Source organism: Sapajus apella, unplaced genomic scaffold (genome assembly GCF_009761245.1).
Source record: "Sapajus apella isolate SASKATOON/1434 unplaced genomic scaffold, GSC_monkey_1.0 scaffold89, whole genome shotgun sequence".
NCBI classification, from domain to species: domain Eukaryota; kingdom Metazoa; phylum Chordata; class Mammalia; order Primates; family Cebidae; genus Sapajus; species Sapajus apella.
In genome coordinates, this window is record NW_022437029.1 from 6,120,312 (window position 1) to 6,141,853 (window position 21,542).

Genomic DNA, 21,542 nt, shown 5'->3' on the forward strand with positions numbered 1-21,542 from the left:
AGGAGCAACATCTTCTCAGCCACTCATCACTCATTCCAAATGTTGGTCATCTTGGTGACCTCTGTAAAAAGATGCAAAGCAGCTGCACACACAGGGCGGCTGGTGGGTGCCGCTGTCTGCACCGCAGGCAAGTCTTCCTGTCATCTGAGCCTACTTTTCCCACAGACTTCACATCTAAGCTGCTTACAAAAAAGTGTATTATTCTAAATGAATTAGTAAATAATATTTGATCTTTTGGAACTTCATACTATGACATGTGTATTCTCCTAGATGTTGTAGTAGAATTGAAGCCTGTTTTTACATTACTATAGTAACTGACCAAAACAGACAAGAGAGTGAGGGCAGGTTGAAGAGAGGTTGATTAGTGAGAACAAATATACACTTAGATAGAAGAAATAAGCTCTGGTGTTTGATAGGACAGTAGAGTAACCATAGTTTAACTATACATTTCAAATGTTTTGAATATTTCTAATATAAAGAAAAGATAAAAATGTAAGGTGATGGATATCCCAATTACCCTAATTTGATTATATAACTGTATCAAATTATCACATATACCCCAAAACTATGTACAAGTATTATATATCAATATAAAAGATAAGTAAAAGGAGTTATGGGAAATATGGACATTGTATTCAAATATACTTAGGTTCAGATTTTCCCAGTTTGACTGAAATTGTGGCAGAATTTTTATTTAAAGTGCTGAAGATCTTATTTATAGATAATGAATGAATGGTCCAGTGACAAGAGTCTTGGTTTATAAGTTGATTTGATATAGAAATGATTACTCATTCCGTTTTTCTAAAGATGCGTCTCCTGTGCTTGTGCTGTGAGTATTTCAGGGATGATTTTACTAATGAAGTGGCATGAAGGAAGCTCCAGGTATTACCTTGCCCACATGAGGCAATTCTATAGCTGTAGAATGACAGCTGCTGTAATTCTATAGCTGCGGCTTCTCAGTGTGGCTCCACGAAGGGAAGTGCCTTTGGTATACCTGGAGTGCTCATTCCAGCCAGATCCTGAATAGACTTTAACTAGGTTTGTCCTTCCCAAAGTGGTCAGTTATAAACTGGGAAGAGTGCCAAGTTAGACCTACTGCTTTATCAAATGTAACTTTATTACCGTTTCCTTTATCAATGGTTTCTCCTATTTGGTTGTTTCAGCAGAAAGTGGAACTATTTGGCTAGCTGTTGTTTCTGCTTAGCAGTACATCACGCTCACCACATTAAAGGAATGTGTTCAGATTGTGGAAGTGTGTGGGCATATCTAAATTGGAATAAATGTTATTTGAAGGACATTTAAACAGTTAGGTTTAAATGCACTGATAATAATGTTTAGATCACCAAGGGTGGTAACTGTGTGTCAATAGAGGTGACATTCGCAGCGTAAAGATATGGAAACTGATTTCAATCAGTTTGCAGAAAGGGCATTAGTCAGTCTACAGACAGCATTGCCAAACAAAATCCAGGCATGCTGTGACAGCCAGTGTCCAAGTCCTTTAAGATATTTTATCAAATGTACATTTCTTTTAAAATGTCTTCGCTGTTTATGGCTGTATTGCTACTAATGTTTTGAAAAATACTTAAAAGGTGGCCTATATTAAAGCTAATAATTACTCATGTCTGTGACCAATTATTTTAAGAGCATATGCAAACAGGTATCAAAGACTTCAGTGCCCTTCTGCATTCAAAATTCAAACGAGCTGCAGCTAGAAACAAACAAACGAACAAACCCATTAGGGTTTATATCAAGATTTTAAGGAAGGTGATAGTATTAAAAAGGGAGTTAATTATTTTTAGTTCTCTCTCTTTTGTTCTTATGTTTCATTTGGAATGTATTTTATTCATGTAATACCAAGTTTTTTAAAACTACTGCCACTGGATTGTAATAAAATACATTTGGTACATGAGATTTCTTCCCCTAGCAATGTCAGGACTTTGAAATCCCCAGAGGACAATTGTGCATTGACTGCTAACCTGGGCACAGGCATAACCCGGCTTTTAATCCCTTCCAGGGGCGGGAAGGGGTCACGGTGTACAATATCTCAGAGCTGGGCTGGCTTTCATGGTATAAATGGTCTAATTGCCCTTGTAAAATGTGATTCTGGTTTCTTCAATTATTTCTTAAACAAAGGTAAAATCCTTACAGGTACAACTCCAATATAATGTACTCATGAAACTAATATTCTGTTAGATAAATGCTAATCAAAATGTGGTGTGTAGATGGTATTAATCTGTGAGTTGTTTGTCACCTGTCCTCAATGAGCTAGGTAAGTATAAAACTAGCAAAGAGTTCGCCTTTCACTGAGTCAGCTTTTTTTCTGTTGCATTTAGTGGATTGCATGGCATGGTATAATTTTCTAACAATTGATTTTTATTGTATTGTACAAACATTTCAATTCACAACAGATTTGGAGGAAAAAATTAATGTGTTTGTTATCACTTTAGGCCTTTTTTAAAAAAATGGGTTGAAATAATTACTATACATAAGCTATCAATAAAGGAACAATATTTTTAAAACCTGAAGTCAAGACACATGTTCTGACATTTCAAATCAACTTACTAGAACAACAGGAAAAATTATGTGTAGGATTCTGGAACTTAGGATGCCCCTCAGTACAGAGCAAGGCCCACTGATATTTTTGTGGCACCTCTTGCCAAATGAAAGAATAATGCTTGTCTCTTCTCCAATGACTATTCCAGGGCCCAGAGGATACAAGGAATCAAAAGACTTTCCCCTGAAGATGTGGAGTCCATAAGGGACATTCTGACGTGCAACATGTACCAAGTTCGGCAAAGGGTGTGTACGAGCCACCTGTGTGGCCCCCATTGTCTGTTCTTGAAAACAGTCCTTCCAGAGTCCCCTGATGCTCACATCACCCTCTCTAAGGTGGTCTCTTGCTGAACATTTTCTCTCTGCTTAGCTTGGAGAATAGAAAGTTAATTGCCATGTTTCTGCTGCACAATTGGCACCTGTGGCATAAAAAGAAATGCAAATCTAGTTATCGTCTCTAGGGGGCAGGCTGCCCTAGCCCTGTAGCCTGGTGCTTTCCAGAACCAGCAGGTCTCCCTACAGAGAAGCTCATCCACCACACTACAGAACAAAGATGGCACCAGGATGCTGATCACAGTGCAGTTGTCTCAATTGTATTGACTACAGTAAAGATGAGAAAGTTGAGATCGTTCAGTTCCTGAATAAAAGGAGACATCTTATTTCTTAATTTTGGAACTAGATATAAAATCTATACTAGTCCTTGGGACCTGGTCCAAAGTGCATACTAAGAACATTTCTGGGGGAAGTAGATGAATCTTTCTGAAACTTTGATTTAGTTAAATGTATTCATCTAATTAGTCATCTAACGAAGTCATCTAATGAGAAGTTTTTTCAAGTTTGAGGATTTGATTATCCATCCTAATTCTAATACTTGGATGTGATTAGAAATGAATTCACTTTGAGGGCCTTTGGTTTTGTGACATTGATCATAGTCTTAAGGAAACTAAAAAAAAAATCATCTAGGCAAAGCTCCTCATTTTCAAAGAGAAGATGCTGAGGTTAGTGGAGTTGGTTTTCTGACTTGTTCAAGGTCACAAAACAAATCCAGGTTACAAACACAGTTCTTCCACCCACCCACCCTGTGCTCATTTCATGACTTCAGACTTACATAAGCCAATGAAAGTTAATGTTCTCTGGTCTCCTGTTTCAACTCAAAGGTCAATGATTCAGAGGAATGTGTCAGTGAGAGGCTCTGTACCAGCTGGAGGAATACAGGTCAGCATCAATGGTAGTGTGCTTAGAGTAAATTCCACACCTGTCAAATCATTCCAAGTTAAACTGTTTCAGTAAGACTATCCCATCTCACCTTAGATAAATAATAGATAACAACTTCCTGGTTTGAAGAATGTGGCTAGCTTAGTGAGAGCCAGAGCCCAGAGAGTGCCTGGTACTCAGCCTTTTCTCTATGTGAATGAAGGTCAAGTTTAGGGAAAGGTCTGGAAACAGAGGTGGAGATGCTACAACTCCAGTCCAGTCTAAGGTAAGGTCAACTGCTCATTCTTTCGTTTCTTCCTCGGATGCAGGTTCCAAGATAGGCTCCTTTCCTCTCTTTTAATAATAAGTATCTCATGCAGTCTGCCTTCCAGAGTTCTACCTTCTAAGCTACACAGTATCTCCCTTCCTCATTGCCCTCAAATTAAAGCACATAGTCCTCTTTCCATTTAAAGAGTTTATTGCTGACCACCACGGGAGCCAAATAGGGAGAACAAAATTGATAAACAGAGGGCAGTTACAAACCTGTGACGTAGCTTTTTGACTGCTTTGCTTACTTCATAAGTCAAACTCACCAGCCCTACCCCTTCCCATCTTCCTTTCCTCACTCAGCTTTACAAAGGTCACGAGAATTCTCTCTTCCAATGTGGTCCTCTTGATCTCTTGAAAGAAAAGTCTACCTGAAAATGCAATTCAGGACAATTATATATCTACTCTGTTTCTGGCAGACAACCTACATTTTTGAGGAATGTCGCAAAGGATCTGCATTGGCCATCCTGCACTCTCTAGCCTGGGTGATAGGTGCAGGTCTGCTGGCCAGGGCATTTCTCACTGTTCACATTTTGAAAGAGGCCGTCCTGGGCATCGGGATTTACTTCAGGGCAGGACCAGAATAAATGCAGTTTAACTCTGAGCAACCCTAATGTATAGCTGATCTGAAACCGAGCTGGCCCTGCTGGATCCGTTGCTCCTAGGAGGACTCCAGCCAATCCTGTTTAAAGTCCTTCCACTCGGCACACCCAGGACAGAATCTTCATGGGTGGAAAGCTTAAGGGACTCAACTCTGGAAGTTCCTGGTAGGACAACCACAGAGGAAGCTCTCTGAAACACAGTGGAAATGGAGACAGAGAAACGCTATTTCTAAACCTATAAGAGAGGAAAGCCGCTTTCCCCGGGATAGGTCACAGATTGATGGGTGGTTCCTGAGTAGCCTGGATAATCAGATCACTGTCAGAATTTCTGCGTACTTTCAAAGGAAGAGAGCAATTTATCCAATTTCAGTTTCCTTCAGCAAATAGTTAATGCACATCTAGAATGTGTCGGACATCAAGAACACTGCACTGAATAAGAAAAGCTTCCTTCTCCTCTAGGGCTCGAGGTTTAGTGGGAAATACAAGCTCCACTGTAACACAGAAATGAGGGAGTGGAGGGAAGAAACTTGCATGCACGTTACCTGCATAGAGCCTTCTATGCTCCCTGCAGACAGGCAAAATAGAGAAGCACGTGGGTTATGGGAGGTTATGGGAGGTGAAATAGGAAGCCAAATGTCCAAGTATTCCTTAAAATGTGCAGCCTTTCCCCAAGTCTAGGTGTAGGTCTAGGTGTAGGAAATCCTACTAGCAATACGTTGTGTGTATACAAACACACACACACACACTGAATTCAGTTTTGCGTGACTTTAAAATTGATGAACAATTGTAAAATCTGTCTCTACATTCCTAATTCTTGGTTTATTTTTCACAACAGTGTCATGTTACCATTTTTAAATTTTTCAACGTATAAAATACACATAGGTTGAGGTGTATTTACTAATGATTGACAAGAATCCATATTTCAAACTGTCTTCAAAATTCAACGTTTTGGGCCAAATTCTTGTCAGATCTGTTAATTTGCTAAAAGTGGCTGATAAAGAGCTCCCATTGGAGGAAGGAGAAAGTTAGCTTCACCCTTCCCTCATTGTTCCCTCGGCCTTCAGTTTATGCCTTCTTTTATTTTCCCCTTGGAGACAGGTGTCACTCTCACTTTGTTACCCAGGCTGGAATGCAGTGGCATGATCACAGCTCATTGTGGGTTTGACCTCCTAGACTCAATTGATTCTCCCACCTCAGCTTCCTGAGTAGTAGGACCACAGGTGCATACCATCATCCCCAGGTATTTTTTTGTATTTATTGTAGAGATGGGGTTTAGTCACATTGCCCAGGTTGGTCTCGAACTCCTGGGCTCAGTGATCCACTTGTCTTGGCCTCTGGAAGTGCTAGGATTACAGGCGTGAGTCACCTTGGCAGTCCAGTTTACACCTTCTTTATGATGCTATTTTTATACAATTATCTATTTTGTGAGGATTACTTTAGTTAATAGACAATGAAAATCACAAATCTGTTTAATGGGATGTACATACACTGAAACATGAACAATGAACGGAAAGCTGGTAAAACAATTGCTATTGTCAATCCCTTGTTGACTTGACTGTCTCATGTATGGACTGAGTGAGGGCACATTATAAATTCATATATTAAGTACTAATAGAGCTTAATCTGTTTTGTATTTGTTTGAATATAAATCAGTAGAAATAGAAGTATTAGTATTTTTGTTCCTCACCTCGTGGGGTGTCTTGTGGCACTGTCTGAAGTGTGTGCACCCACCTAAAAAACACATGGCCTGAAATATTCAGCCTCTACTCCTTAGCAGGCTGCCTGTGGCCTGGCCCCAGCCCCTCCATGCCCTTCTAGTCTCACCTCTCACACACTTTGAATGAAGAATCCCATTCATTTGTGGTAACAGACCCATTCCTGGCTCTTTCCCAGCACATCCTCTGACTGTCCTGTCACCTCCAAGGTGGTTAACAGCTGATGTCTTAGCTCATGTGTTTCCTCTTCCTGGAATTTAGTTTCAGGATAACACTCACTCATCTTTCAAGACTTCTCTCAGTACACTGAATCTTTCCAATCCAAGACTGGATGAAGTGCCCTTTGCCTGTACTCTGTGACCCTCGATGATCCCAGAATCTTATCACTTACCTGCACACATAGCATCTTATCCCTATTGGTTTAACTTCTCTAGGACACTGTAAGCCTTTTGAAGACCGTAATTCTGATTTACTCACTTATTTAATCCTGTGCCTTCCACAGCACCTGTCACATAGAGCATTTTCTCTATTGCAGTTGAACTGACTATCCCATCACAGCATCCATGACTTGGGAGGGAGAGCACCTGCAGTCCCAATCTTGTCATTCACTAGGACTTTGTGGTTTATCAGTGCACACAGTATGTCACCTGTTGACCCCTAGCAAACTGAGCATTCATTAGTGGACGTTTAGTGGGCACCAAGGGGGAGAAGAAATTTCAGTTAAGCATTTCACCAGCATCTGTCTGAGGACTGACTGATGTTGGCGTATGGTCCATGACAAGTTTCCATTGGTCTGGGATAAAGGACAAGGAAGACATTCTCATAAAGCTAAACTGATTCAATTTGAAGGATTTTGTTTTTTAAATCTCAGATTATATTCTTCCTGTGATTTTGATTAAGAGTCTTTCTTTCTGAATTGATGATAATGGTGATAGAAATTGTGTGTGCGTAGGTATCCTTAATTGGCAAAATTAAAAAAACAACAACCTTATGGAAATTCACAAAGTAGTTTAGTTTTGGTATTTTCCTTTCCTGCTAAATTCATTGGCCTGGCATCAAAAACATGACCTGGAAAAGAAAGTGCGTGCATGGGGCAGGCCAAGCCTGTAAGTAACTAAGGGAAGAACTGCTGTAAGGATTAGAGCAGAAGGCAGAGGCTGCAGCCACAGCTGCGCCCTGAGAGCGGTGACCTTGGATCACAGACTTTTCTTCTGGGGACTGAGGCTTGCTTGTTCGTCACCAAGGCAAATGCCTAGCTTACCTCCAAGGTGCTCACCCACTCTCCTGGTCTTAGGTTCCTGATATTTCCATGGCTTCCTTGGCTGAAAGTTGTATGGAAGAGTCCTTAAGTATTTGACATTCCGTTTTTCTCTGCAGACCCTGTCCTACAACAAATACAACCTCAAACCCCAGACAAGTGAGAAGCAGGCTAAAGAGATTCTGATCCGCCGCCAGAACACGTTAAGGGAGAGCATGAGGAAAGGCCACAGCCTGCCCTGGGGAAAGCCGGTACACTGGGGCTGGGGACTGCAACATTCCTTCAGTCTGCAAATGTTTGTCACCTGCTGAACCTGTTCCTGTACAGGATATTCTCACATGCATGACCGTCGATATTTAAACAAACAAAACCTCATCTAGTTACTTGAGAGATACAAAAGTAAGAGTGCAGGACACCAAGGCAACCTTTTTCTCTGGGTACAGGGCCTTAGGGATCCAAGGCATCTGCCCATAAGCTTTTGCCTTCCATGGTGGGACAGGAACTGCAATGCGCTTGTTGAGCTGTGAGTCTAGATCCAAACCTTATGATGACCGGGTACTGACCATGCCACGGTCTCCCTTCAGTCCTCATGGTCAGCACCTGGTCACTGTGGGGTCTGGGTCTGGACCAGGCCCTCTGACCCTAGGAGGCTTACTTCTCTCCCAATAAGATATAGGAAGGGATCGGTTGTTACCAAGACACCTGGGCTCACCTTCACATCAGCCACTGTGTTCCTGCACTCTTCCCATTGGAGGCCATAGCATACCAGTCTTACTGGCACTTTGGATGGAGGGGGGTGAGAAGCAGACCCTAATCTCAAACCTAACCTCAGTGGGGACAGGGAGTAACTTTAAAAGGTTGCTAATGGCCTATTTTATCATGAGAGGGAAAGGAAATACATATTGGAGACTAGCGTGTTCTGCTTTTTCTAAACAAACGGAACTAAAAGCCAGTAATCCAAACAAGATGCCAAAGAACAGGTCTGTGTTCTTCCCTTTTTTATTTTACCTTAACTTTTTTTTTTTTTTTTTTTTGAGACAGAGTCTTGCTCTGTCACCCAGGCTGAAGTGCAATCAGTGGCACAATCTCAGGTCATTGTAACCTCCGCCCCCCGGGTTCATGCTATTCTCCTGCCTCAGACTCCTCATAGCTGGGATTACAGGCGCCCGTCACCACGCCCTGCCAATTTTTGTGTTTTTACTAGAGACGGAGTTTTATCCTGTTGGCCAGGCTGGTCTTGAACTCTTGACCTCAGGTGATCCGTCCACCTCTGCCTCCCAAAGTGGTGGCATTACAGGCATGAGCCACTGTGTCTGGCCCTTCCCTTTATTTGCCTTGTGAAGCTCTCTTAATTGAAGCAGCTCATTCTGCTTTTTCTCTCTACTTGCTACTCACAGGCTGGCACCAAGAATATCCGCTACCTCTCCTTTCCCTACGGGAATCCTCAATCTGCAGGAAGAGACACAAGAGCTGCTGGGATCTCAGGTAAGCTGCACCCCTGGCTGCTCTGCTGCTTTTCTGTAGTCAGATGGTAAATATCTGGGGGTGTGGACCAAGAGAACATTATGTAGGTTACTTATATAATAGGAAAAAGAAGAAAACAACTTCTTTCATAGATGGAACTCAGAACTTTGTTTATGAACACTGAAATTTGAATTTCATATAATTTTTACTTGTCATGAAATATTGTCTTCTATTTTTTTTCAGCCCCTTAAAATATACTAACAATCTGTAGCTCACAGGCCATACACAAAGAGGAAGCAGGCCAGATAGAGCCCAAGGGTCATAATTTGATTTCATCTTGAAGAAATGTGAAAGGGGGTTTCATTGAAGTTGCCATATTTACCCACCACTTAAATATGAGTGAAATTCTCCAAAGCTGGTTTAGTTTCACTGGAATGATTTCCACCAAATTCACTGATTAAATGTTTCCCATTTAATATTTAATTATTAAGTGGAATTCTTAGAATTATTGAAACTTTATTATTCTAATAAAAGCAAAGTTACTATTTTTGTATGTGTATAAAATGATTTGCTATTAGCAAAAGGTGACAAGGAAGAAATTCTCATAAAGCTAAATTGATTCAATCTGAAGGACTATTTTTTTAAAATCTCAGATTATGTTCTTCCTGTGATTTTGGTTAAGAGTCCTTTCTTTCTGAATTGATGATAATGGTGATAGAAATTGTGTGTGTGTAACTATCCTTAATTGGCAAAATTAAAACACAACAACCCTATGGAAATTGTAATATGCCATGTTATCTATTTTTATTTTCCTAATTTTTAAGTGTTAAAATTATGTTGGCAATTCAAGGAAACTAAACATATAGGATTTTAGAATTTAATCTTTAAGGAGTATATATAATTACCTCAAAATAAAACTTTTTTCTGATTTAAAAACATACTTGATACAAAATCAAAATCAATCAGTATAGAAAAGCATAAACAAGAAAGTCAAAATAACTTGCAACCTCAATGCCAAGGTATAATCACCATAGAATGTTTTGGTGAGCTTCCTTCTAGACTTTTTCCTATGCTGTACCCACCTGACTCCCACACTACCCATACTGACACCTGCCCCCACAAAAAAAATCAGAAAAACTTGATGTCATATTATACATAAAGTCAGAGTATAGTCATTGTTTTGAATTTTTATAAATTGCCTAGTTCATTGAACAATATATTGTATATAGGTTTCCATGTCAATAGATATGAATCTAATATTCATTTTTAATGAATGAATCATAGTTCATTATATGCATGTACCAAAGCTTATTAAGCTACTTACTAATCAATAAATACAGTATTATTAACTTAGAATAAATATAAACAATGATATATAATAAGCACTCTGGACCACTTGTGATTGGTATTTTCACAAATGAGCAATTATTCCCTTAGTATACTTTCCTGGAAGTAAAATTTTGTGGTCAAATTAATACAGATTTAAATTTTTGCGTATATTGTTAAAACACCATCACAAAAGATTTTATCACTAATTTACCCTCACAACAACAGTCTGTAAAAGAAGGATCTTTTCCTAATATCACTGGGCTATTGTCAAACTTTTGAGTAATCTGTAACATGATAGCATAAAATTTATATGCCAGATTTAGTTTTCATATGAATCTCTTTGATTTTTAGTGAAGTTGGACATCTTTCAGATTTTGGAAATGATATTCCTTAGGGTGAAGTTTTCTGTTTCTGCCTTTGCTCATTTTTTGTTTGTTTGTTTTGTTTTGTTTTCTATTTGGTTGTTGATTTTCTTGAAATGAATTTGAAGAACTCTATATAACAAAGATATCATCCATTTTCTCTCCTATATGTTGCCAGTGATTTTTTTTTCTTTTTTTTGAGTTGGAGTCTCTGTCTCTCCCCTGCTGGAGTGCAGTGGAGTGATCTTGGCTCACTGCAACCTCTGCCCCTCGAGTTCAAGCGATTCTCTTGTCTCAGCCTCCCAAGTAGCTGGGATTACAGGCATGTCCCACCACATCCAACCAATTTTTGTATTTTCAGTAGAGACAGGGTTTCACCATGTTGGTCAGGCTAGTCTCGAACTCCTGACCTTAAGTGATCCGCCTTCCTGATAAGTGCCAGGATTAGAGGCACGAGCCTCCACACCGGCCTGGCCTTCAGAAATTTTTATTAAAGCTGCTGGATCTTCCACAGAAAAATTTCAAAAATGATTCACCCAATTATTTTAATCAAGAACTTTAATAGCTTAATTTTCCCATTTGAATTTCAGCATATCTAAGATTTATCTTTGTGTAAGAATTAAAGTAGAAATGCACTTCAGATTGTTTTCAAATAGTGATGCTCCTGGTTTTTTTTTCAAGATAAATGCCACCTTTTTGTGCTAAAGCCATTTATCCTGGAGAGAATTTTGGATTCCCAATTCTGCTTCATTGATTGAGTCATCTATTCCCAAAACACACTCTAGCAACTGGCGTTATTTTATGTTATGAGTCAGCTATTCCACAAACAAAAGCAAACAAAACTAACGAAAGAGCAACAGATAAAAATAGGGCATATAATAGTTTATTTATTTATTTATTTTTGAGATGGAGTTTCGCCCTGTTTCCCTGGCTACAGTGCAGGGGTGCGTCTTGGTTCACTGCAACCTCTACCTCCCAGTTTCAAGCAATTCTCCTGCCTCAGACTCCAGGTAGCTGGGACCACAAGTGCGTGCCACCATGCCGGCTAATTTTTGTATTTTTAGTAGAGATGGGGTTTCACCATGTTGGCCAGGCTGGTTTTGAACTCCTGACCCCAGGTGATTCACCCGCCTCACCCTCCCAAAGTGCTGGGTTTACAGACATGAGCCCCTGAGCTCGGCCAATAGTTTAATTTTTTAAAAACAATTTTCCTGGTACAAATAACCTGGCACGATTTTTGTTATTTGAGTGAGAAGACAAGAAAGTGTCACAGTTATTTCTTTAAAAACAAAATTTTTTTAGAAAAAAATTTTTAAAAGGAACAGGGTCTCCCTATGTTGCCCAGGCTGATCTATAACTCCTGGCCTCAAGGGATCCTCCTGCCTCAGCGTCCTAGCATGCTAGGATTGCAGGTGTGAGCCACCAGGCCCAGACGACAGTTATTTCTTATGAGTTGGGCATCAATACTGCATGACTATGGTAGCAGGAGATGACCGTGCAGCAGCCTCATTTGAGCACTAATGAACAAATCTTAAATAAGCATTATAAATAAAATACAGTAGAACCTTAAAAGTACAATACATCTTTCAAAGTGGGGTTTATTCGAGAATTTGAGAGTTGTTTAACATTTGGAAGCATACGTGCATTATTCACTAGACTAGTAAATAGGTCACAGGATCCTAGCCTTTTAATAGATGTCCTCACTAACGGATATCTCAGTCACACTTTCAGACAAAGCCATAAAATGCCAGGAAAAAATAGACAGAATCTCTATGAAGGAAAAATAAAATTCTACTTCTCCACACTGTCATTTCCGATCTATAAAGAGGATAATATTGGTTCCCTCCATATGCAATTGTATTGTCCCGATGTGAAGCCAGTCACATTCATGCAGGGTACACGTATGAACAGGTACATAAAGCTGCTAGAACAGAGCCTGGATCCAAGTAGATGTGCAAGAAATATTAGTCGTTATTACTATTACTACATAGGGATTTAAAGAAGTCTTACATGGGTAAACACAGATGTCCTTTGAAAGAAAGACAACCCTTCACAATGTCAGTTCTACATGAATTAATTCAGACTTGAAATGACATGTTAGTTCTAATGATTTCTTTTCTTTCAAAGATACTCAATTGGTTCTAAGTTTCATCTAGGTGAACAAAGAGAGTAAACTAGAAAACTGAGGGAAAAGTAATGGAACAACACTTACGTTACTAGCTATCTTTAATAAGTTTTAAAGATGGGAAATCAGTGCTCTATAATATGTTGTGGGTTGTGTCTGTAGGATTTTATACACTTGTTCTTATTTGTCATTGAAACTTATGCCTATATATGCAGACTGATTTCTGGCTGGCTTGGAATTAACTGTGAATAATTTGTAATTTCGATGGTTATGATTTATGAAAAATAATAAACCATGATACATTAAAAAGGATTATAATAATGATCAGGATGAGGCTGAGATAGTCCTCAGTGTGTAGCCAAGCACGATTGATAATTAGAATCTTTCTCTCCAAACCTGAAATCTTTCTGCACCAGAATGGCTGGAGGGGATCTAGGGGAGACAGTGGAGGGTCTTGTTCTGCAGGCAGGCGGTCCCTGGCTAACCCGCCTGAAACTCAGAGAACGCTTCCCTTCCTAGCTCTCCCCTTGCCTTCCAAGGTCAGGACTTTTCTTGCTCTGAATGTCTTGGAGCTCCATGCTGGTTTGGGGGACTTCCCATGCTCTTCCAGGGTTCTGTCGCCTTTAAGGCTCACTTGGTGTTATAAGTAGAGATGTCTTGCCTGAAAACCCCTTATATGTCCTGAGGCTGCTTAGAATCTGTGTGCATTGTTGCAGATGAAAAATCTCCGGGGATGAATGGTGTTAACACAACAATGTGAATGCACTTCATGCAATGAACTGTACACTTGTTTATAGTTAGATGAAAACAATCGGTTAGAATGGTCAATTTTATGTTATGTATATTTTACCACAAGTTTAAAAAATGTGGAGGTTGGGAGGATTGCACTCCAGGTGTGGGTTTCTGAACAGTGCGTGCTGCGTCAGGTAGTTCGTCCTCTGTGTTAAGGCCTGCCCTGCGCCGAGCAGAAGCACTTTCCCTATTTCTCCTTTCACCCCAGGGTGCCCATGTCCAGAAGTTAAGGCTGTCTGTCTGTTGGCCAGGTGAAAGGTAAAAGAATAGAAATTCAGATTTTGTTGCCAAAGTATCCACTGCTCTGCCTGGATCTGCACTGCCTGGGTGCCCATGTGGAGGAGAGTTATACAAAAAAAGGACAAAACACAGTCCTCACTCTTCCTTTTTCTGCCTTCTGCTTTCCAGCCAACTTCTTTCTTCAATTTTGGGCAGCTCTAGTCACCTAAGTTGAGTGAAACTTTGCAAGTCACATACCCATGCCACTGTAGAGCTTGGAGTCCACTGTCCAATAACCCAGAAGGCGGTCAGGAAACCAAAACTGCGACTAGGGTCTGTCCACGGATGGGGCACTCAGCAGGAAAGGTTGGAGTGAGAGAACAGGGTTTGCGGACAGAAGTCTCCAGGCCATTCTTTCCTTAATTAGTGCTCCAAGCACTAAGGATCCAGAGGGACTGGTCCCAGGCCCCAACATACAGCAGACGTCAGAGGGGAGTCATGGAAAAAAATGGACAGATAGATCAATTAATGTTTTCTTTATTGATAGAAGTTGGTCTTCTTTGCCCAATTTCCAAGCTACCTTCTTCGTAGTATAATTTGGTCACATTTTACGAAAAACATTACTGAGCAGGATATTTTAAGATTTTCAGGTGTCCCACATCCTAAATACATTTTTTCAAGTGTAAACCTTTGGGCATATTTATTCTAGATGTGGAGTTTTTGTTTTGTTTTTTAGGAAGGAGAATGGGAGAAAGAACACGGCTTTCAGATTTAAATATAAATGCCTGAAAATATCTAAATTAGCAGGAGGATATTTAAAGGGAAAATAAATTTGTAAGGCTAAGACTTTGAGGAAATGAGAGTAAATGAGATATGTGAGAAATATTCCTTTGAAGATGTGTGCACATTGAAGTGGGGACAAGGCAATGTCCTAGGCATGGGTTAGGGATGTGGAAGAGAATCCAAGAGGGGATATTGCATAGACTGCTGCTGGCTCCCCTTTTACGAGGTAGCCCTCTCTCTTGCACGTGGATACATCAAGGAGACAGCAAGGAGGCCTGATGGTAAGAAGTGGATTTGAAGCTGAGCAGGCTCTGCTCAAACTCCAGTCACATATTCACCAGTGTGTGATATTGAGCATAGCTTAACCTTGTGATACCTCAGCCACTTTACTTGTGAGAGTCACACCTTTATTCACCTGAAAGGGCCGCTATGAGGATTCAATGGCATGAGTATGTAAAAGGATTAGCATAGGGACAGGGATATAGTAAATTATCAGGAAAGGGAAGTTCCCATCATGTGCCAGTCACAGTCTGTCACCTGCTTACTCCTCTGAAAGGAGGGCATCTGGTCACACCATGATCTCTGCCGTGGCTCCCTCCTATCCCCGTTTCTCCAGAATTGACTCTTTCTGTATCAAAGGATTGGAACTCAGATGTACTGCTTTCTGGTAACCACTTATTAAAAAGCAAATAATGATAAAAGCAACCACTTCCAGATGGCTGCACCACGTAACCTTCTGTGTAGCATTGGCTTTGGACAAGACCAAGAATCTTTGTGTCCCATGTTTATGTCTATGGCCAACTGATCTGTTTCTGCAAAAAGACACTACCTTACTTACCTGGGGAGACTGGTTTGATACACCATTTTCATGCATTTCTATTTATTTATGACACTGCACTTAAAGCTTCTGTCCTTCCATCTCCTTGGGGCAGCAGTGACCTCGAGAAGGGAAAATCATGCTAACAAGAAAGTTGAGTGTAAGACCACATGTTCTCACTCATAGGCAGGTGTTGAACAAAGAGAACACATGGACACAGGGAGGGAGCCTCACACACTAGGGTCAGTTGAGGGGGCTAAGAGAAGGACAGCAGGGAGTCAGGAGGGTGGGAAGGGATAATGTGGGGAGAAATACCAGACATAGGTGATGGGGGGGATGAAGGCAGCAAACCACCTTGCTGTGTATGTACCTATGCAACAATCCTGCATGATCTGCACATGTACCTCAGAACCTAAAGTACAATAAAAAATAATAAATAAATAGAAAGTTGAGTGTAAGAGCTGAAACCTCAGGAAGGGCTTTGCTTCACTCTGAGTTCCTGCCATCTGGATATTAAGTCTTAACTCTGGTCTTAAGTGTTATTCTTTCCCCTTCTTGTCATGATGTTTTCCCAGATGATGACGGCAGCAATCCAGGATCCCCATCCATCACGTTCAGCGCACACTCTCGGATAAGGTCACTTCAGAAGCAACAGGCACCAGAAATAATCCCAATGAAGAGCCTACGCAGAGGAGGCAAGACATTGAGCTTTGGTTATCAAAGAAGCACAAGCCAAGAAGAGCACATGGGTGGAAGCAGGAGGGTGGCTTTAAGGCCCAAACCTCCGTTTCACGCAGTGGATGAGGAGGGTGAGTCTGGAGGAGAGAGTGAGGGTGAGGCCTTCGCAGTTCGCTCGAGGTGGACAACTGACCGTGAACACGGCAGGGACTATCACAGGTCCCACAGTCCTTTGCTCCAAAGAAAATAGTGTTATTGTCCACAAGATTTTTTCGGTGTTTCTCAAGAATCTGTCTTCCTATAACTGTGAAAGGAGAATTTCTGAAATTCAGAAGCGAGCTATTGAGTTTGCTGTTTTGAAGCTATTAGACATGGATGTGTAAGCAGCAGGAAGATTTTTTCCAATGACTGGGAACAAACTTTCAGGCTCTGCCATGTTCTTAGTGTGGGGTACCTTTTAATTCCATGTGAGTGAGAGAAGTTAATCACCCCAGGAATTAGTCACTAAGAATTCCTAAGAACTTTCCATCAGGAGCATCAGATCCAAGCCATATATTGAGATACAAGTGTTATTGGTCAGTAATTCACATTGCCTATATGCATATGCAACTTATAATCAAATTAAAACTAGAAGGGGCTTTTGAAGTCACCTTACTCAACCCATTGTGTTTATAGACAAGGCCATCTAGTCCAAGGTTACATGGTGAGTTCACAGTTGGATTGTCCTCCCTCCAAACTGAAACTAATTTGATTTTGATTTCATATTCAATATGCAATAATTATGTTTTATCAGAGATAAAATGTGTTATGAAGTTGCTTTATTTAATCACTAGCAATGACAGACGTGATACACACTACAGGATTAATCTGTGAACAATGGGCTTACAGTCTATTTCATAATTGGAATACTTATTTTAAAAATGAATATCAGAAACAAAACAGCCATAAACAGACTTTAATAGCAATGACATTAAAAACAGATATTTATTAGGTGTGCATTTGTAGGGTGTGAAATTTTACCCTAGGGGATGAAACTATTTTTCAATTTCATTTTCCATCCTCTTCATCCCCGAACTCAACCTTGAATCTCACACTCCAACCCTTCAATTTTATGAGACTACTTTATCTTTCCTTGCTTTTTGTTTTCTCTTCCATCTTCCCTCTCTGCTTCTGGCCACCAGTAAGTTAAGAAACATTTATCAAGCGTTGTTATTGGGCCAAATGACTAACCTACGATATGCAACTAACCAAATACCCTTTTGCCATCACTATTTTTGACATCTCTACCATCTTCAGCTGGTTTAATCTTGTGTGTCTTTAAAGGCCCTGATCAAGGCATCCTGCTCTCTAGACCAGCCTTTACCTTCTCCCTTGGTGCCCTCACATCCCTTTGGATGTGCCATGTACCTTACCTGTGGATTACGCCTATCCATGCACACGTAGGTTCGTTCTGGTGGTCAGTGAGCTGAAGGACAGGGAGGACACTTTGTTCATTTTAAACTGTATCTGTTTATCTGTTGTGTTTTTTTGTCTCACCACTTTCCCTATTTTGTATTTTTGGGCTTTTTTCTCATCATTTTCTCTTATCAGTTATTATAGTGCCTTGTACATGGTAGATTATCTATAAATGTTAAACTCACAATAGCATTTTAAAGCTGTAAAGGGCATTAGAAAAGGTGTTGTCAGACATTTTTATTTTGGAGATGATAAAAATTGTGTCTTGAGATGTTATCTGATGCCCACTCAGAGTTTACTTTTCCTTGAAGGATGCTTGCTTGTCCTCTAATATAACCCATGGATGCTAGTTACTGACTAGACATATGCTTTCTCCTGAATTTATCTATTTTTTAATGATTTGCACTCATTTTCCTGCTGCAGTCATAGAAATGCCTTCAAAAAAGTCCATTGTCTTTCTTCTTCTGAACCTAAAATATAAAGCTGCTTCTAAATTGTCTAAGTATCTTGATTTTAATAAAAATTATGCACTGTCAAATAACAGTAATCAGCCTAAAGGGATAGAAGCATACATAAAACTCAGGAATCTTTGTTTTTTATCTTTTTTTTTTTTTTTTTTTTTTTTTTTTTTGTGGAGATGGAGTCTTGCTCTGTCACCCAGGCTGGAGTGTAGTGGTGCTATCTCTGCTCACTGCAACCTCTGCCACCCGGGTTCCAGCAATTCTCCTGCCTTAGCCTCCCAAGTAGCTGTGACTACAGGTGTGCACCACCACACCTGACTAATTTTGGTATTTTTAGTAGAGATGGGGTTTTACCATGTTGGCCAGGCTGATCTCCAACTCCTGACCTCAAGTTCCCGCCTTGGCCTCCCAAAGTGCTGGGATTACAGGTGTGAGCCACTGCACCCAGCCAGATTTTGTTCTCTTTGCTTAAAGAAACAAGCAATCAACAACAACAGAAAACAAACTGTGCCCCATGAAAGGCAGTGGGCTATTATCCTTAAACTGCAGATGGAGATACAGCAGCCCAGAGAAGTCTTCAGAATTCACCTTTCCAGTGCCATTAGGAAAACTAGTTCTTGAGACCTGAAGTGTTCCTACATCCCTTACTGAACTCCTTCCATGCAACAACAGAAATCCCTTATGAAGGCCCGTTTCCTGAGCAACCAGCAAGGTCTAAGAATTAGTGGACTCTGTGTAACTCTCCTGTTTTACTCTGAGATGCTGATCCCATTAAGGTGAGTGGTGGTATGACTTAGTAGAGTAGCACTTTCCTCTTTAGTTGGCAGCGGTCTTGACGGAGTTGTTTAAGGACATTTGCTCATCTAGACACTGACTGGCCATGGCTGTTCAAGCCTGGAAAGAGGCCCTGAGGTTACTTCCTAAAACTTCTGGTAGGTTGAGGGCCCCAGTGATGCTGTGATTCTGGTGGCTCTGTCAGACTTGGAGAGCTCACAGCCAAAATGGCCTCTCTATTTGATCATTCACTATTGTCTGAAAATGCAGTGTGATCAGATCTTCCCTCCATACAGTACTCTGGAAGAGCAGTGCACTTTGGAGACTGGTTGAGTGTACAGAAGCTAGCCCAGGAATGCTCTGGTTATCAATTTCCCATGACGAGTTTTTCCAAAAGGCACCCAGCAGTGCAGCAGAGAGGACATTCTCTTGAGTGTCAAGGAGAGCCTGGTGCTTCTTCCCTACTCCTCTCTGAAAGGGGACGAAATTGCATCAAGTTTCCTGTTCCAAGCCTGGCTTCTGGTCCACTAAGCAGTCAACATTCTCTGCCAATGGGCTCAAAGAATTTGTTCTTTTATTTTCATCCTAAAAAAATCAGATGCACAACACACACAATCCTAATTTTCCTCTAAGAGCTTTTGTTTTGTTTGTTTTTAACTTCCCAAAACCTAACCTATTTATATTATTAGCCTGAAGGGTCGTGGGTTTCAGTGAATTTCTGAAGTTAAGTACCATTTCCTTTTATTTTTCCTATATGGTAGCCTTCCACCTTAAAGATTTGCCACACACTCCTGGTGTTTGGAACATGGTAAATGTTCTTATTCATCCTCCTCAAGTCTGACATGATGTCATGGGCACCTCTCCTGTCTTTAACCTATCTGCTAGAACAGAAACATTGACCTAGAAGAGAATCCACTTTGACGAAGTGGAGAATGAGATTCTGGACGCTTTATTATGTTTCCTCTATTCTTTTCCTTCTCTCACAAAGGCTCTAAACTGTGTTTCTCTGAAAAAGTTGAAGGGTCATGGGAGGCAGAGCTGGAATTACCTGAATTTCATGATGAAATTACTTTTCCTCTATAAGAGGTGACTACTAAGGCAGAATTCAAGTCTTCAGCCTGGCGTGTTGATTTCAGCTTGCGGAGAAGCCCTGTGAATATTGGCTCACCTGTCAAGACTCCTGACACTATGATCATTTAGATTTTCAATAATATAGTTATTTCAAAGCCCAGGCTGTGAAATCAGACCACTTGTAGCTATGAGACTTTGGGGAAGTTAATTATCATTCTTTAAGCTGAAATTTACCAATGGATAAAATATCTACCTCATAAGATGATTGTGAGGATTAAATGAGATCATATATGTAAAATGCTCAGCTTGGTGTTTTTTTTTTTTAGTAGAAGAGTTTGATCACTATTAGCTATAATTATTTAGGCTAAAGTACATGTGCTTATGAAAGAGTATATACATTATTTTAATTATGTGAAGAGGTGTAAATAACTGATACTGAGACTTCTGAAAGGCAGCTAGATTGGTAGAAGAGAGGATATTTGAGGGAGCTAGGGCGAAGATGTGACAGAAATAGAGAACACCACCTTGATCCCAGCTCTACCTGGACACATCTTTATCCAGCATCCATCAATTAAGAGCAGACCAAAGATGGGGCCTGAATATGGAGTCATATCTTTCAACCAAGCACAACTTTATCTTGATTGTTTTATGTCATTACCTCAAGTATCAGCAATATTGCTTTTTTGTTTGTTTGCTTGCTTGCTTTTGGTATACCCTGGCGTACAGTTCTAATCTTGATTTACTCTCAGAGAGACCATGGCCTTCCTTCTGTGCACTGTCATGGGCACACAGTGAGGAAAAGGGAAATTTCTACATTGAGAAAACACTCACTGGAGTTTAGTTCCTCAATTTGGACTTTCATTTCTGTAAGATACCTTCCCTCCAAAAAAGTGATTATTTTAACTTGTGAATATTAACTAAAGAGGTAAATGTTTAAGCACTTTCAATATGAAATAAAATAGTTTCTAATACATTTCATACTTTTCCAAAATTAGGCAAGGTAAACTTTTCTTAATAAATGAAGTCAATGAGTGTGTTGATGTTGTTTAAGGTTTTTGCAAGTATATTTTATCCGCAAATAAAACAGGTGGTTTCTTGTAGTTTAAATTGTTTTTTTTTTCTTTTTTTTTTCTGGCTAAACTCTGTCAAGTATCTCATTTCTAATTCCTCCTGAGAAAACCCAGCAGTGCACACAGAATGCTTCCTTTCAGGACATCAGTCACTGTTAATTGCTAATGGGACCATAAGCTAAGGGGAATAAAAGAGATGCCTGCATCAGTGCTAGCCACTACTGTAATTAGCAAGTGATGTGCCCTTTCATCTGTGCACAATAATTGATTTAATAAATTCTTTTTCTTTATGAGGCTCTAATGAGCTTCAAGCCAGGGGTACCCAAGTAAGCATGGCAGGTTAGAGATCACAATTTTCATTGCCTAGTCTTCTTCAAGTTGGGGTTTATTCAACACATTAACTACAAACCATGTTGTGGACTGAACCAAAACTGTTTCCATAGTAATACAGATCTCAAGGTGAAATAGATAGTCCTAAAATCAAGGTATTTAC

General features: G+C 40.2%; 1 protein-coding gene across 1 annotated transcript in view; it reads left to right on the forward strand.

Annotated features, from left to right (window-relative positions):
- SLC9A4 (solute carrier family 9 member A4) overlaps positions 1-18,288 on the forward strand; it is a 63,072-nt gene extending 44,784 nt beyond the window's left edge. Inside the window, exons 9-12 of the mRNA XM_032255564.1 lie at positions 2,703-2,799; positions 7,769-7,900; positions 9,047-9,134; positions 16,116-18,288. Of these exons, the coding sequence (XP_032111455.1) occupies positions 2,703-2,799; positions 7,769-7,900; positions 9,047-9,134; positions 16,116-16,468 (670 nt within the window). The 3' untranslated portion in view covers positions 16,469-18,288. The remainder of the gene's footprint in view (positions 1-2,702; positions 2,800-7,768; positions 7,901-9,046; positions 9,135-16,115) is intronic.
- Positions 18,289-21,542: the final 3,254 nt, after the last annotated feature.